At 37.9% G+C, this 17,048-nt stretch overlaps 1 protein-coding gene across 2 annotated transcripts in view; it reads right to left on the bottom strand.

The window, feature by feature from the left end:
- Positions 1-17,048, bottom strand: part of C7 (complement C7) — a 56,292-nt gene that overhangs the window by 35,533 nt on the left and 3,711 nt on the right. Inside the window, exons 2-6 of one of the 2 annotated variants that reach the window (XM_019464256.2) lie at positions 16,616-16,671; positions 14,610-14,685; positions 9,198-9,339; positions 6,844-6,991; positions 5,657-5,795 (exon numbers count right to left, since the gene is read on the bottom strand). In XM_019464256.2, coding sequence (XP_019319801.2) covers positions 5,657-5,795; positions 6,844-6,991; positions 9,198-9,339; positions 14,610-14,685; positions 16,616-16,671 — 561 coding nt within the window. The remainder of the gene's footprint in view (positions 1-5,656; positions 5,796-6,843; positions 6,992-9,197; positions 9,340-14,609; positions 14,686-16,615; positions 16,672-17,048) is intronic. The other variant, XM_019464258.2, reaches the window with a different exon arrangement.

Genomic DNA, 17,048 nt, shown 5'->3' with positions numbered 1-17,048 from the left:
TTACAATTGCACAAGAACCATAAAATAGGAATAAACTTAGCCAAAGTTGTTCAAATATCTGTATGCTGAAAGCTATAGAAAACCTATGGAGGAAATTGAAGAAGATATAAAGAAATGGAAAAACATTCCATGCTCTTGGATTGGAAGAACAAATATTGCTAAAATGTCACTACTATCCAAATAAATCTACACATTTCATGCAATCCCAATCGAAATTGCACCAGCATTCTTCTCAAAGCTAGAACAAACAGTCCTAAAATTTGTACGGAACCACAAAAGACCCCAAATAGCCAAAGTAATGTTGAAAAAGGAAACCAAAGCAGGAGGCATCACAATTCCAGACTTTAGCCTCTACTACAAAGCTGTAATCATCAAGACAGTAAGGTATTGGCACAAAAACAGACACATAAACCAATGGAATAGAACAGAGAATCCAGAATTGGACCCACAAATGTATGGCTAACTAATCTTTGACAAAGCAGGAAAGAGTATCCGATAGGAAAAAAAACAGTCTCTTTAGTAAATGGTGCTGGGAGAACGGGACAGCAACATGCAGAAGAATGAAACTGGACCACTTTCTTACACCATACACAAAAATAAACTCAAAATGGATGAAAGACCTCAATGTGAGACAGGAAACCATCAAAACCCTAGAAAAGAAACCAGGCAACAACCTCTTTGACCTCAGCTGCGGCAATTTGTTGCTCAACACATCTTCTAAGGCAAGGGAAATAAAAGCAAAAATGAACTATTTGACCTCATCAAGCTAAAAAGCTTCTACACTGTAAAGGAAACAATCATCAAAACTAAAAGGCAACCGACAGAATGGGAGAAGATATTTGCAAATAACATATCAGATAAAGAATTAGTATCCAAAGTCTATAAAGAACTTATCAAACTCAACACTCGGAAAATGAATAACCCAGTGAAGAAATGGGCAGAAGACACAAATAGACACTTTGCCAAAGAAGACATCCAGATGGCAACAGACACATGAAAAAATGCTCAACATCACTCATCATCAGGGAAATACAAATCAAAACCACACTGAGATACCACCTCACACTGGTCAGAATGGCTAAAATTAACAACTCAGGAAACAACAGATGTTGGCAAGGATGTGGAAAAACAGGAACCATCTTGCACTGTTAGTGGGAATGCAAGCTGGTGCAGTCACTCTGGAAAACAGTCTGGAGGTTCTTCAAAAAATTAAAAATAGAACTGCCCTACGACCCAACAATAGCATACTAGGAATTTATCCAAAGGATACAGGAGTGCTGATTCATAGGGCACATTTACCCCAATGTTTATAGCAGCACTTTCAACATTAGCCAAATTATGGAAGGAGTCCAAATGTTCATCAACTGATGAATGGATAAAGAAGATGTGGTTTATATAGACAATGGAATACTACTTGGCAATGAGAAAGAATGAAATCCTGCCATTTGCAACAACATGGATGGAACTGGAGGATATTATGCTAAGTGAAATAAGTCAGTCAGAGAAAGACAGATATCATATGTTTTCACTCACATGTGGAACTTGGGAAACTTAATAGAAGACCATGGGAGAAGGGAAGGGGAAAAAATAGTTTCAAACAGAGAGGGAGGCAAACCATAAGAAATTCTTAAATACAGAGAACAAACTGAGGGTTGATGGCGGAGGGGCAAAGGAGAGGGGAAAATGGGTGATGGGCATTGAGGAGGGCACTTGTTGGGATGAGCACTGGGTGTTGTATATAAGTGATAAATCACAGAAATCTACCCCCAAAACCATGAGCACACTGTATACACTGTATGTTAGCCAACTTGATAATAAATTATATTTTAAAAAAAAAACCTGAGTTATCCTCCAAAAACAAACAAACAAACAAAAATAATAAAGCTAACTTCTCTGTCTCTTCTCTGTATTGCATTCCTTCCCACCTCTTCCAAGGACTTATTAAATTCATTATTCATTCCCTCTCCCACAGCTTCCATTTTTCTCTCTACGGTTTCATTCCGTATATATCAAACTCATATATACTCCAACTCCACTTAACTATAGTGTGTTACAAGGGTTCTGGAGACACTCTTGGGTTCAGAATCCATGTGTGTTATCTATTACCTCTATGATTGTGGGTAAATCATTCAGCATTGTTTTTTTCAGTTTCCTCAACTGTAAAATAGAGATGACAGTGCCTACTTTTTTTAGGTTATTATAAAGAAAAGAAGATCCATTAAGCACTTGAAACAGTGAACAGTATATAATGTATGTGAGCTATTTTTTGATCATCATTTAAATTATTCCTGGTTTAAAAGGTAGATTTAGAAATCTCAGATATCCAGGGATGCCTCAGTGGCTCAGTCAGCTGAGCATCCAACTCTTGGTTTCAGCTCAAGTCGTGGTCTCACAGTTTGTGGGATGGAGCCCCACATCGGACTCTGTGCTGACAGCAGGGAACCTGCCTGGGATTCTCTCTCTCCCTTTCTCTGTCCCCTCCCCCATCTGTATCTCTCTATCTCTCTCAAAATAAATAAATAAAATTAAAAACTAAAAAAAAAGAAATCTCAGATATCTAGATTCAGACCAACAGAGGAAGCAGAGGATCAGATCATTAATCATTAGTTAAAATGACGTTAGAATATAATTTTGTGATTCTTATTTGATATACACTAGTATCTCTTTTCCCAAAATATAATGAAGTGCATTCAAAACTAAATACAGGAGGATCCAGGAAGTAATTCATTTTCTCCACCCTAATTTTTACTCCCATCTGTGACTCATTCCAAGTTGACAATGAACAAAAAGTCTTTCGGCAGCCTCCCAGACAACTACAGGAGGGGCACCTTCCAAAGCGACCATGGAGCAGGAATGTGCTTGTGTGTCAAAGGCTTCCTTGTGGGATGAAAAATATGAGGAGACAGAGAAAGTGCATGGCATCAAAGAAAGTGGCGTAGTCAACAAGAGACCAGGTTTGCCCTGGATAAACTACGATGCTCAAAACTGAAACAGAGATCACAAGAGAAATTAACTGATTCTGTTCTGTGTTTACTTACTAATGTTTATGTTCCGACAAGTCAGAAGTCATCTTCCACTCAGAGGTAGCTGAACACCCAGTGGCCTCAGGTCTACCTGCCTGTGGAAGACACTTACCACCTGCATATCCACATGGGGTTAGCACTTCAGGGACTGACTCATTGCTTCCATCTCACTTCCCTCAGGCTGGATCCTCAAAACATCTCTATAATTTCCCTCTAACTCTGACAAACTCCTTCAAATTCAGTGACTGGAAAGGCATTTCAGATGTCAATCCAAAAACCAAGCCATGCTGAGGGAAATGAATGTCAGGATTATGCTGTTATTAAATTATTTCTCTTCTTCAGAAACTGCAGACTTCCAGCATGTCTGTCCTCCAACTATGTCAGAAATTCTCTCATTATTTTCTCTCCTCTGTAACATTCTAAATTTGATCCAAAAATATATATGCAATTATCCCTCTTATAATTATGAAGAATTATCAACCCATCCTCCTAGGAATAGGAGAAAAAAATTTTCTACATATGCCTATGTCACATTCTCCCTTCTGGCCAATGGTTAAATTACAATACGTATTATACACCATATAGAATTTAGAGTTGAAAAAGCAGTTAAATACAAGATACTGGGAGAGTAAAACATACTAGAAAAACAAAGGGCTGTGAGGTCTGACAGGCTGGATCCAAGCTGTACTACTTACTAATTTGGCGATTTAGAGCAAGTCAGCTGGAGTCCTCTGAGCCTCAATGTCTACATATATACAATAGTAAAATATTACTTACCTTCCAAAGATGTTATGAGGATTAAACCTATACAAATTGCCTAAAACAGTACAGATGCCAGAGTAGGTCATCAAAAATTGGTACCTATCATTATTTTTCAGATCGGTTCCAGTTTCCATTTTCATGATACAATAACTCTTAAATATAACTTATTCTGTTGTAAGTCAGAGGATGATGCTATTTGCTGTTTATAATCAAAATTGCATTCTGAAGAGGGTTTATTTTGGTAAACGAAAAGCCCTTCTATCTGAACATCCCAATAGTTTTAGTTTGCAAATTCGGGACTAAGAGATAAGAAGCACTGAACTGGAAATTTTTAGAATTCTGGGAAGAAGGGAGGAAAGAAATGAGAGAGGAGATCCTGGAAGAAGAGAACAAGATGCCAAAATGAGATGAGACCAGAAATCTTGATCTGTTGAGGTTCTAGAAAGACAGATGTTTTGGGCGCCTGAGCAGCTCCAACTCTTGATTTCGGCTCAGATCATGATCCCAGGGTCATGGGATCGAGCACTGCATTGGGCTCCATGCTGAGCATGGAGCCTGCTTAAGATTCTTTCTCCCTCTGCCCCTCTCCCCTACTGGCACTCTAAGGACAGATGTTTTAAGACAGAGGATGTCCACCATTTTTGTGGAATGTGTTGGCACTACCCCAACAGAATATCCCCTTCCAATGTTCAGGATTCTCCCCCTAAAGCCATAACTGTTTTTTGTGTGAGTGGATTTTTTGCTGAAATCATGGAATAGAATGAGGTTAGGCATGTGTGACAGAAACAGCTTGCAAGAAGCAGAAGCCTGGAAAGAAGACCCTGAGACCTTAAGGAAAATTTAAAAGTCTAGCAATACAGACGTTCACAAGGATATGGAGCACAGGCCACCCTTCCACATTGCAGATCGGGTATTAATTGATGATATATCCATTTTGGAAACTTTACTGAGTAAAGTGTAACCTATGATAACCTGCAAGGCAGCAATCCAAGTACCAGGTGTATGCCCTAGAGAAAATCTAGTTCATTTGCATGGAACTCATGCACAAGAATGTGCAAGGCAATTTCATAAGAAAAAAGTAGAACCAGCAATAAAAAACGTCATCTAGATTAACATGAATAAATTTCAAAACTGTGATTTTTGAGGGGGGAAAAAGTCATAGAAGAACATATACTATAAGATTTACTTACACAAATGGCAAAAAATAGATAAAACTAATCACAAATTTTTTATGTAGGGACAAATACATATGAGATAAACATATACAGAAAAACAAAGAAGTGGTTAATACAAAACAGAAGATGGTGGTTTGTCAGAGTGGGGAGGATATGACCAGAGAGGGGTAGATGGGAGCCTTTAAGTCATTGGCAATGTTCTATTTCTTAAGGTATGTGGTTGGCATATATGAGTATTCATCTAATTAGTTTTCTTCAAACTGTATGTTTATGTTACTTACACTGTTTTGTATATATGAAATATTTTACAATTTAACAGTAAACGCATTTTTAAGTGAGCTGACACTGTGGCAGTGGCGAAGAGATTATCATGACCAGTCATGGCCAGGGCCTTGAGTTTTGACACTGTACAGGGACAGACCATCCTATTTGGGGCCCATGTGGTCCATGGACTTGAAAATGAGGCAAAAGAATATTTCAGCTTAAATGAGACAAATTAAAGTATCGTTTCCCTGTACCCCAGAGTTAAAGAATATGTGTTCTTTCTAAGCCCATATAAATCATTTATAAGAATTGATCAAATATTAAGCCACAAATAAATTCTCAACAAATACCAAAAAATCAATATCACATAAATAATGACCTCTGGCAATAATTCACAGATTAAAAATAAATTAAATCAATGAAATTAAGTACCTGGAATGTATAGGAGAGGATATTTCCACTCAGTCTATAAAAATCTCTTCCATCCCCACTAAACACCTTTCTGCATTGACCACCAAAACTTTTAGTATTAATGACTTTGTTCCTAAACTGGCCAGTGAGTTCGTTGTAACTGTTTAAAAAAAAAAAAAGGAAGGAAGGAAGAAAAGATGGTTAGAAATCAGAAATAGCAGTTTCTGAAGAAGAACTTCCAGAAATTTTTGAAATATAGTGAAGTATCTCTTTGAGAGAGCTCAAATAAAGAGAACAATGTCCTAATGCATACCATATATTATCCAACCTCCCCTGGGTGGTATAATAGCTAAAACTAATAACTGGAGAAATCCAACATCCTTCAGCCTAAGAACATGTTTGGAAAACATAGCCCTTTTGTATTTATGGCAACAGCTGGTTTTGAGTTGAATCTATAAATAAAACCAATACAATTAAGATGACTCTTGAGGAGAAAGAACTTTCTACAACAAATTTCAACTAATTTGCCTCTTAGTATACTGAATGGTATACTCTTTAGAGTAATTTTACCATTTTTCTGTTAATGAATTTTAAACTAGGATAGAAAAGCCACTTCTATCACTCTAAAATAGACTGTTTTAAAGTCTTGAAATCTTCAACTTGGATCTGACCCTCAAAATTCCTCAGAATTCTTTTTGGAAAGACAAACATGGGATTGTCCCAACTTCACTTGAAAATGAAAGTTCCCAGCCAGTTCAGACAATTACTTTTCAAGCCTCAATATTCCAATACGTTACTTTCTCTCTTCTTTCTCTGTTCTTACTCTATTGTCTCTTCATTCTCATAAGGAGCCTCACATCACTGTCATTGAATCAATTCTCTCCCTCTGTCTCTCTCTATTTCTACCTCTCTCCCGTAGGGTGACCAACTATCCAGGTTTCCCCAGGTCTGAGGGGTGTCCCTGGACATAGGACCTCCAGCGCTAAAAGCAGGACAGTCTAGGGACAATTGGACACTCTGCATTTACCACATACATTTTCAAGTATACAGGTATGAATGAAAAGTTTCAGGATGTGGCAAAGAGCTCTGAGCCAAAGGCTGAGCTATTAGGTGATTTGTTATCAGACTTACCAAACCATAAAATAAAACAAAACAAAATGAAAAGCTACTATCCATCAGTGTGCACAGAAAACTGGCCAGCACCTTACCCATTTCCAGTAAGTTCTATGTTGGGAGGAGGTTTATCAAGGTCACACGAAGGTCTGCTTTCTAAGTCCTCACATCTGTCTTCATCAGCACTATCCTCTTCACAGTCAGAATCCCCATTGCAAACCAAAGATCTGCTGATGCACTGGCCTGTACACAAGATAAGCCCCATAAATGAATGAATGAATGAATGAATGAATGAATGAATGAATAAATAAATAAATAAATAAATAAATAAATAAATAAATAAATAAAAGAGGGTAGAAGGGAAAAACTACCTGGGATCAAAAGGGTTTTGCCTTTGATTCCCAAAATTGTACTAATATTCTAGTGTGAATTTGAGATCAGTCCTCAAGATGTCCAGGAAAAGACTGGTGATTATTTGGGTCCTCATATTACAACACACAAAACTGATTCTGACCTCAGCTGGACACAAAATTGAAAATAGAAGCTGAATTCAAATTCCAGGCTCTCACCCATAACCAAGCAGTTTGTCTGAATCTTCCAGAATCAAACAGTGCCGACCACTGGGAAGATAGATTGACATCCTGCCCTTCAACTTTCAGTTTATTTTTTGCCATCACTGACCAAGATGTCAAAGCTCTGCTTCTTTTGGTGATTTGATGTGTAAGCTTTTGAGAGCATAGAAACTGGATCAAAAGGTTAACACTCATCACGTCTTTAGCATATATTCTGTGCAAGACACTCTTCCAGGTGTTAGGTACAAATATAAATAAAAATAGTATGCTGGGCTTTTCATATACTTTACAAGCTAACAGAAAGGACTATGAAGACATAGATCATTATAATTCAGCAACGTAATTGCTATGATAGACATACATCCCAGGAATCAAGGAAGCACTGGAGGGTATCAGATGATCTAACCCTTGCCTACCTCCCCAGCATCATCTCCAGCCATTCTCCTACCAGCTTCTGATGCGATAGTCACACCTGCATGAATAAAAGGCCAGGCTTCTGTCATCTCCACTGACCTTGCACTTACGGTTCCCTCAGACTAGAAGGGTTTCTCTACCTGTCACCAACCTGTCCTTCAAGGACCAAATTAAACATCATCTCCTCTTAGAGACCATCCCTCCTCCACAGGCTATAGTGCATGTCCTTCCTCTGTGTCCTCATAGTGTGCATTGCATGCAACTGTCCTGACGGTATAGCATGCATCCCACTATGCTCTCACTCAATCCGATCCAATGTTGTGGACAGTCTACTATGTACCAAGTATTCCAGATGCAAAAATTAAAGCAACAGGGGCACCTGGGTGGCTCAGTCAGTTACGCATCTGACTTCGGCTCAGGTCATATCTGGTGGTTTGTGAGTTTGAGCCCCCCGTCAGGCTCTGTGCTGACAGCTCGGAGCCTGGAGCCTGCTTCAGATTCCGTGTTTCCCCCTCTCTCAGCCCCTCCCTGCTCACACTCTGTCTGTCTCTCTCTTTCTCAAAAATAAATAAACATTAAAAAATTAAAGCAATATAATCCATATCCTCAAGGAGTTCACTGTCTCCAAGAGAGATAACCAGGCCAGTAAATTCTCCAGATCACAGATAGTACAATGTATGTAAGGAACACAGAGAAGTGATTTGTTAATTATCTCTATCAGTTGGGAAGTTAAGGAATGCTTCTGAAAAGAGGAGTCACCTGATCTGGGTTTTGAAAGTAAAATAGGAGTTTGACAGGTCTTGTTGAGGAGCACTTCTAACACAGAGATTAATTATGAACTATTCTGTGCATAAACTTTAATATTTTTCAGGGAAGAGACTAAGCATTTCATTTGTATATCCACAATCCTTACCATTGTATCTGGAACATAGTAATAATAATGAATATTTGGTAAACGTTGAATTAACTTCACTGCACAAATGATACATAAACACTAGGTCAAATAATACTCAATGCCAAAATTTGAAATTGTGTTTCAATCACCCAGTGTATAGAAGTGACCTGTATTACTCCTTGATTAGCTAATTAGAGTTGCTTCTCTTGTAAACATAATGATAATTTGGGCAGTAACATTATTTTTGCCTAATCTCGGTGTACCGGACTCACTCTACATCTCCGCCAACAATGCAATGTCAAAAACTGTTTGGGTCTGGCAACAGCCATATTTCTTTTCAAAGAAGGGAGGAGTATCCTTACCTTTCTTACCAGATGCCTCCTCTTGCATTCTAAATAATGATAGCTGAGTATGTAATTAATATGCCAATAAAAATCCTACTGATATTGGCCTGAAATTAATTTTAAGGCCGATACACATTCAGTAAAAGTCAACAAATACATACTGAGCAAGTTAACCAAATAGCATTTGAAATTACACCCTGCCTGCCAAGCCTATGAAAACATACCTGAAAAACACCTGAAACGCTCTCCACATCCCTCTTCCGTTGGACATCCTCGGGTAGGTTCACACGATTGTGTTTCAAATGCATTTCCGACACAGGGATGGCCGCCATACTGTCCGTAAACAGCTATTGACCGCCTGCGAGTCTAAACACAGAACAGGTAGTACTTTCTGATATCTCCTTTCCTTTATTTGAGAAACAAATCTGAGAGAAATTAATGCAATTGAAGAAACAGCGTTCAGGAAATTGTTCTGGTGTTCCACAGATGTAAAACCTCCCAAATCAATAAACCCACAGGCCTACTTGTCCTGGAGTGGGTGACAAGTGACACTTGGATTATTATTTGTGACGTTCTCCCAGCTATGTATTTATTCTCAGGGTTGAGTATTAAAAAAATAATAGTAATAAAAACAGTGGCTCTTAAAAAAAGCAACTTGAAAGAGTTAGTTGGGTAGACATATAAGCAAATAAGTTACGATATAGAACGTTTAATGTTTCTGCTCAAGCTGTGTGCCAACTAGAAAGGAGAAATGGATTTTGTCAGAGGGCGGGAAGGATACTGGGAACAATGGTTAAGAAGTAAAGTTAGAAAAACCTTTAGAGGGGTACCTGGGTTCAGGTGGGTTCAGGGGCCGACTCTTGATTTGGGCTCAGGTCATGATCTCAGAGTCGTGAGACTGAGCCCCATGTGGTGCTCTGCACTGGGCAAGGAGCCTGCTTGAGATTCTCTTTCTCTCTCCCTCTGCCCCTCCCTGGCTCGTGTGTACCCAGGGGCACTCTCATTCTCTCTCTCAAAAAAATAAAAAATAAAAAATAACTCTTAAAAAAAAAAAGGAAAAAAAAACTTTAGAAAAATGGTGGCAATTGATTTGAGCTGAATGGTAAGCCTTCTTCAGGAAGGCAATGCAAAATAAATCTGGAGAGAAAGATGCTAATATGGAAGTCAAATTTACAGCACAAAACCTCGGTCATCCAAAGGTGAAGCTACCTCTGCAACGGAATTTTACTAGATAATAAAAATCACTGGCCTCTGAAGTGGGAAATATGTCAAAGGCAAATCTCTGGGAGAGAAAGTATGGGAAAATTGAGGAAATCATCAAGCCAACTGAGAAACACCTAAGTCATCCTAAAGTTCATTTTATCAATGTGAACACATATATCTAATACTTAAACAAAAATTAAGGTCCACAAAATCCTTTTCCTGCCCAACAGCAATCAAAGATGCATCACTTAAGCCTCTTCCTGTACTCATCTTTTCCCCATTTAAAAAAAAAAAAGAATCTGACATTCCAGAGAATTTAAACCTTGAGCAAAGATCAACAGGGAAGACTGGATCTACAAACTGATGTGGGGTCAGAAGCGAATGGTCAAGGAAGAATTCTTGAGCAACTACATGGATGGAACTAGAGGGTATTACGCTAAGTGAAATTAGTCACTCGGAGAAAGACAAAAATCATATGACTTCACTCATATGAGGACTTTAAGAGACAAAACAGATGAGCATAAGGGAAGGGAAACAAAAATAATATAAAAACAGGGAGGGGGACAAAACAGAAGAGACTCATAAATATGGAGAACAAACTGAGGGCTACGGGAGGGCTTGTGGGAGGGGGGATGGGCTAAATGGGTAAGGGGCACTAAGGAATCTACTTCTGAAATCATTGTTGCACTATATGCTAACTAATTTGGATGTAAATTTAAAAAAATAAAAAATAAAACAAAATAAAAAATAAATTACAAATTAAAAAAATTAAAAAGGAAAAAGAAAAAAGGAAAAAGTAAAAAAAAAGAAAGAAAGAATTCTTGAGACATTTTTGGTGCAAAAAGGTGCTTTTATTATAGCACGGGGACAGGGCCCGTGGGGAGAAAGAGCTGCACTTTTACTGTGTGAAGATGGTGGTTATTATATTAAGTGCTCAAAGGGGAGGGGACGTGCAGGGAATATTAGATCATAAATGTCTTTTTCAAATTTCTACTCTTAAAAATAGTTTCACAGGATTTCTCCGATGCTTATCATTCATCTTGATATTAACAAGTGAGATGAACAGTCATGAGACTCTAAGAATGCAGCAACCAGTACATATTTGATACTTATCGGAACTATGCAGCTATAGGTCAGCCTTCTGGGCTAAATGCGAACACATTTTTGCTTCTATCCCTCATCACAAACCAACGTTGAATCTCCTCATCCATCCTAAACTGGGTTAGAAGTGGGGACTCATTGGGACAAAGGGTCACGGTAATGCAGTTTGATCTCTGAGCAGCTGTGTGTCAACCTGGGCCTGGTGCTGGCACCTTCCATTGTATCTGAGCAGAGGAGCCATGGAGGAATATGAGAGGGGAATAGAACTCAGTGCAGTTCCTTCATAAGTTTCTAGTTTCTGTATTTGATTGATGAAGACGCCTCTCATAATGTGTCTTCTTAAATTGTCCTTTTCTGAAGTTCCAAAGCACAGATTGTGTTGTTCATCTAAGTAATGCTTCCCTCTCTCCACATACAAGGATGACCTCGACAGCTGCCCACTGTGAGCAGCCATATTCTCACCTGACAACTTCTGATCTTATGACCCCGTTTCCATTTTCACTTGTCTCTCTCTGGATGAAAATGTTGTCGTTACCATCTAGGGATGTAATCATTGCATGATGACCTTCATGCAAAGAAAAAAATTACTAATATGAAAAATACCTCTCATCCCTTTCTATTTAGTGTTCTTTCTTAGCTTGTTTTTAAATTATAAAAATGTTTTCTGTGGTCAGTATTTGATTTTTGCCTTGTTATTCATGGACCCATTTGCCTGTCTGTATTCAGAGTAGTCATCTATTTGCCCAAAGCCAAATTCCACATTCGAGTAACTGGTTTTGTAAATACCACTCATGTAGGTACTAAATGTTTGATGAAAATGATGATTATGATGATGCTTCAAAACAGAAATTATCAGGGCACCTGGGTGGCTCAGTCGGTTAAGCATCCAACTTCAGCTCAGGTCATGATCTCACAATTTGTGGGTTCGACCCCCTCCTCAGGCTCTGTGCTGACAGCTCGGAGCCTGGAGCCTGCTTCCGATTCTGTGTCTCCCTCTCTCTGCCCCTCCCCTGCTTGCGCTCTGTCTCTCTCTCTCTCAAAAATAAACATCTAAAAAAATTGTTTTGATAAAATAAAAAAAATAAAACAGAAATTATCTCCTGTAATACAGTTCTGTTATTTTAAGAATTAAAAAGTGATTTTTAAATACACATTTTTATTCAAGCTGAACCACCTTTAAAATATTTTGCAACTATAGAATCATGCTATAGACCTGAAACTAATATAAATGTTATGTGTTAAGTATATCTCAATAAAAACACTTATTCGTTCAAATATTTAGAATCTTTAACATGAACATTATATTTGTGGAAGTTGTCCTAAGAAAATTATCAGAAAAGAGGACAGATTTCTATGTACAAAAATATTGACTCAAGTTTCACTCAAACAAAAATGTAGATAATCTAAATCTCAAACAATATGAAAGTGGATATATAAGATGGGTATATTCATATAACGGCAAATAATACAGCTGTCAAAATTCACGCTGAGAGTATCATGGTAAAATAGAATATAGGGGTACCTGGCTGGCTTAGTCTGTGGAGCATATGACTCTTGATCTCGGGGTCATGAGTTTGAGCCCCACGTGTGGCATGGAGTTTACCTTAAAAGCAATTTTTTTAATAAACAAATAAAGGGGTGTCTACATGTTCAGTCGGTTGAGCATCCTACTCCTGATTTCGGCTCAGGTCATGATCCCAGGCTCGTAGGATTGAGCCCCACATTGGGCTCGGTACTGAGCATGGAACCTGTGTAAGATTCTCTTTCTCCCTCTGTCTCTACCCAGCTTGTGCTCTCTCTCTCTAAAAGTTTTAATAAACAAACAAACAAAAATTTTTAAATAGTAGAATATAAAACTTTAATCAAACAATTGTATTTTTAAAAATTATAAACATAGAGAAAGAAGATAAATTGAAAGAATAAATACCAAAATGATGGTATATTGGTTTCTTTTAAAAAATTTTTCTTAATGTCTATTCATTTTTGAGAGAGAGAGAAAAAAAAGAGAGAGATAGAGAGAGTATAAGTGGGGGAGGAGCAAAGAGAGAGACACACACAGAATGTGAAGCAGGCTGCAGGTTCCGAGCTGTCAGCACAAACATGTGCCCATTGTGGGGCTCAAACTCACCAACTGTGAGATCATGACCTGAGCTGAAGTCACACTTAACCAACTGAGCCACCCAGGCACCTCTAAAATCTCATGCTTTTTTTTTTTTTTCAAGTGGGCTTCATACCCAGTGTGGAGCCCAATGCAGAACTTGAACTCAGGACCCTGAGATCATAACCTGAGCTGAGATTAGGAGTCAGACGCTTAACCAACTGAGCCATCCAGACACGCCCGGTTTCTTTTAAATGGTAAAATTGTAAATAGTGTTTCTTTATTTAGACCTTCCTGTTTCCTCCAATGAATAACTTATAAGGGGAAAAAAAACACTTTTAGAAGTACTTTATAATCTCCAGATCAAGTCCAGTATTTTATTTGTATTACTCAGAAATTAAAGTTTAAAAAGTTTAAAAATACAGGGACACCTGCCTGGCTCAGTCAGTAGAACAGGTGATTCTTAATCTTGGGGTTGTGGGTTCGAGCTCCACCTTGGGTGTAGAGATTACTTAAATATAAAATCTTTTTTAAAAAGGTGCAAATGTTTCATTTTTCATGATCATTCAGCTCATTAGGTGAAACAAAGTTTTGCTACTTGTTAGCATTCCTTTCAGATAAGAAGAAAAGTTGAACCCAGTAAATATGAAACAGATTTTGAATTACCTACTATCTTCATTTCATGCTACTCTATTCCTCTAATTAAAGAGTTCTTGGGGCGCCTGGGTGGCTCAGTCGGTTAAGCGGCCGACTTCCGCCCAGGTCATGATCTCGCGGTCTGTGAGTTCGAGCCCTGCGTCGGGCTCTGTGCTGACAGCTCAGAGCCTGGAGCCTGTTTCAGATTCTGTGTCTCCCTCTCTCTGACCCTCCCCCGTTCATGCTTTGTCTCTCTCTGTCTCAAAAATAAATAAACGCTAAAAAAAAAAAATAATAATTAAAAAAAAAATAAAATAAAAATAAAGAGTTCTCTAGTTAAAGAGTTAGTGAATTGCTATATCCTGTGTATATTTCTAGGCTCAAATGTAAGATTTAGAAAAGTCCTGCAAGAAAAATAGGAAACGCAGAAATTACTTTATTACATTATTAATCACTAGAATCATACTTTTCTCCCTTTAAAACTACCAATTATATTTTCAACATAAAAAATAACATTCAAAAGCTAATGTCATTTTGTCTATATGTTAAGCTATTTCTGCATAGGAAATAATAAATACAAAGTTTTGTATGGTCCTACCTGAGTCTTGGTACAACCACCGCATTCTGACCACAGGGCATAGGAATCCCACTGGCAATTGACTGGAGAGGAAGCACTGCCAAATTATGATAAATCAGATAGAAAGATAATGGGGGGTAGGGGGCACAAAGAATAGTCAAAAATATTTCAAAAAAAAAATAATTGCTTTACAATTTTTTAAGAGACATCAAAAGTATCCCAAGATCTATAAAAATACATGTGGAAGGAACCAACTTTTCTCAAGATTAACGCTTATCAAGCATCTATAATGTACCAGGCACTATTTAGATACTAAAGTTGTAGACACAATAACAGAGAGATCACTGACCATTGATAGAGGAGAGGACAAAGACACATATGTAAACAAATAATTATAATATAATAATACAAACATGATCCATAATGCAATGTACCTACTTTGATCAATTTCATAACAAAAATGTATACAGTATAATGTGTTATGGAAATATAGATAAAGGAGTGTTCACAGTTGGAAGGGTAAGTGAGAACTTGTGGGAGGAAGGTATATGGTCTTTGAAAGGATTCTGAATAATGAACTAAAGAGTTATAACAGAAACTCTTAAGTGGAAGACAAAAGGCTCTAAAAAGACCCTATCAGAAGAGAAAAACTAAGAACTGGCAAAGATGAAATGGACAGAAATTGATTTTTAAATATTTCCCCTGTGCATTTAGGCTACTCCTCAAGAACACATCCAAGTAGTGTCCATTTGAGCTTAAACAATTCCACTCCACTAAAATACATGAAGAATGGAGAATCTGTTGTGTGATGCTTAACTCCAGCTTTGTAGAGAGCATATCATGACTTCATCCTCAGCGATTAAGGAAGTCTAACTTAAAGCATATTTTACAAGGGGTAAAGGAAATCAGAATCCTGATTTCTGGATTTTGAGCAGATTCCTAGCCTTGGGACACCTTCAGTCAAGGTGATTTGTGCTTATCTTAAGCCTGTGAGGTGATCCTGAAAGTAAGAAGTTTGATCTGAAGTGCATGTGCCTCTCATGTTTTTTTTCAAGCCAAACTTGCTAACTTGTAGTCTTGACATGGCACCAATGATCCAAATGCCTCACTGTTTTTGACCCTTAAACAATCGGAACTTGCTATTGTTCTATGTTGTGCCCCAGGGACAGGCAGAGACCTTCCCCAAACACTGAGGCTTGGGAAGGGAAGCCAGCTTGGTCTCATCTCTCTGTGCTCCCACAGTATCCCATGCAGGCCTCTCCCAGAGGCCTAGCACATTTATATTGACATCAACTGTTTCAAGATCTGTATCACCCTGTGTACTCTCAGACACTTGGCCCCCTTTGTGTCCCCAGTCACTAGCACAGCCCCTGACACATATTCTGTAATTTGAAAACGTGAACTGACCTGGTCCTATCCCATCAAACTGACAGTGAAAGCAAGAGAAAGCCATGAGTAAATGATGGTGGCTTTTTTCCAGGTCTCAAGAGTCAGCACAACTATTTTCTTAAAAAAAAAAACAAAAAACCTCTCAACCAGACGGAAGTTACCCTTGTGGGGAACACAGCATAATGTATAGACTTGTCAAATTACTATGTTGTACACCTGAAATTAACATAACATTGTGTATCAACTGTATTTCAATTAAGAAAAAAAAACTCTCAACCTTTAAAATCTAAAGAATGTTTTGCAATGACTACATTTAAAGATCACATTCTACTCCAAGATGTGTTAATTCTAAGGTCGGTGCAATTCTCTGAATTGCAGGTACAATCATGGTACTGGGACAAGAAGAAAACTTTGAGGTAGTTTTAGTCTTCAAGTTTCTTCCTTATGGGAAGTAAAATAAGAATGAGAATAAAACAAGCTTTTGTTATCATTGCCTTTTCTCAAAACGCAGAAAGTGTTGAAGGGAAAAAGATGTTCAGGCTGCAATGTTAAAATCAGGCCATATGATAAAGAACTTCCTAAAAATAAAAAAAATAATAATTTTTAATGATCTCCAATACAATCCAAAACATTCTCACCTTGAAAAAATTTGGAACTCTCCTGCAAATCCCACCAAAATGAAAAAACTTATTGCCTGGGGGGAGAATAAAGCATTACTTTAGTTTATATTTCTTTAATGAGTTGAAAGTGAACACATTTGTGCAAGTCAAGATTTGTGAGTTGTGAATATAAAGAAGGAAAGAAGCATGGAGAAGGCTCCCTGACTCTGTTTGTCCTTTAAGTTTCCATTTTAAATAAAAGTTTAATACAATTCTGTTGAGCTCACCTCTTACTATTCATTTCTGTAAAGAAGGCTAGGGACTGGGGAATGTCATAGCCAAGCAAATAGAAAATATAGCTCATTAGAGCATTTCTTTAAGGACCCATCATCTTTTCATTCCTTTCTCTACCCTCCTTCACTCTAACTTCAACGCATATGAAGACACCCAAAGAGGATGAAGCCTGGAAGAA

The sequence above is a fragment of the Panthera pardus genome, unplaced genomic scaffold (assembly GCF_024362965.1).
Source record: "Panthera pardus isolate Hobbes unplaced genomic scaffold, ASM2436296v1 HiC_scaffold_2, whole genome shotgun sequence".
Classification (NCBI taxonomy): Eukaryota; Metazoa; Chordata; class Mammalia; order Carnivora; family Felidae; genus Panthera; species Panthera pardus.
Note: the sequence above shows the minus strand (reverse complement) of the source record. Positions and strands in the feature narration are given on the sequence as shown.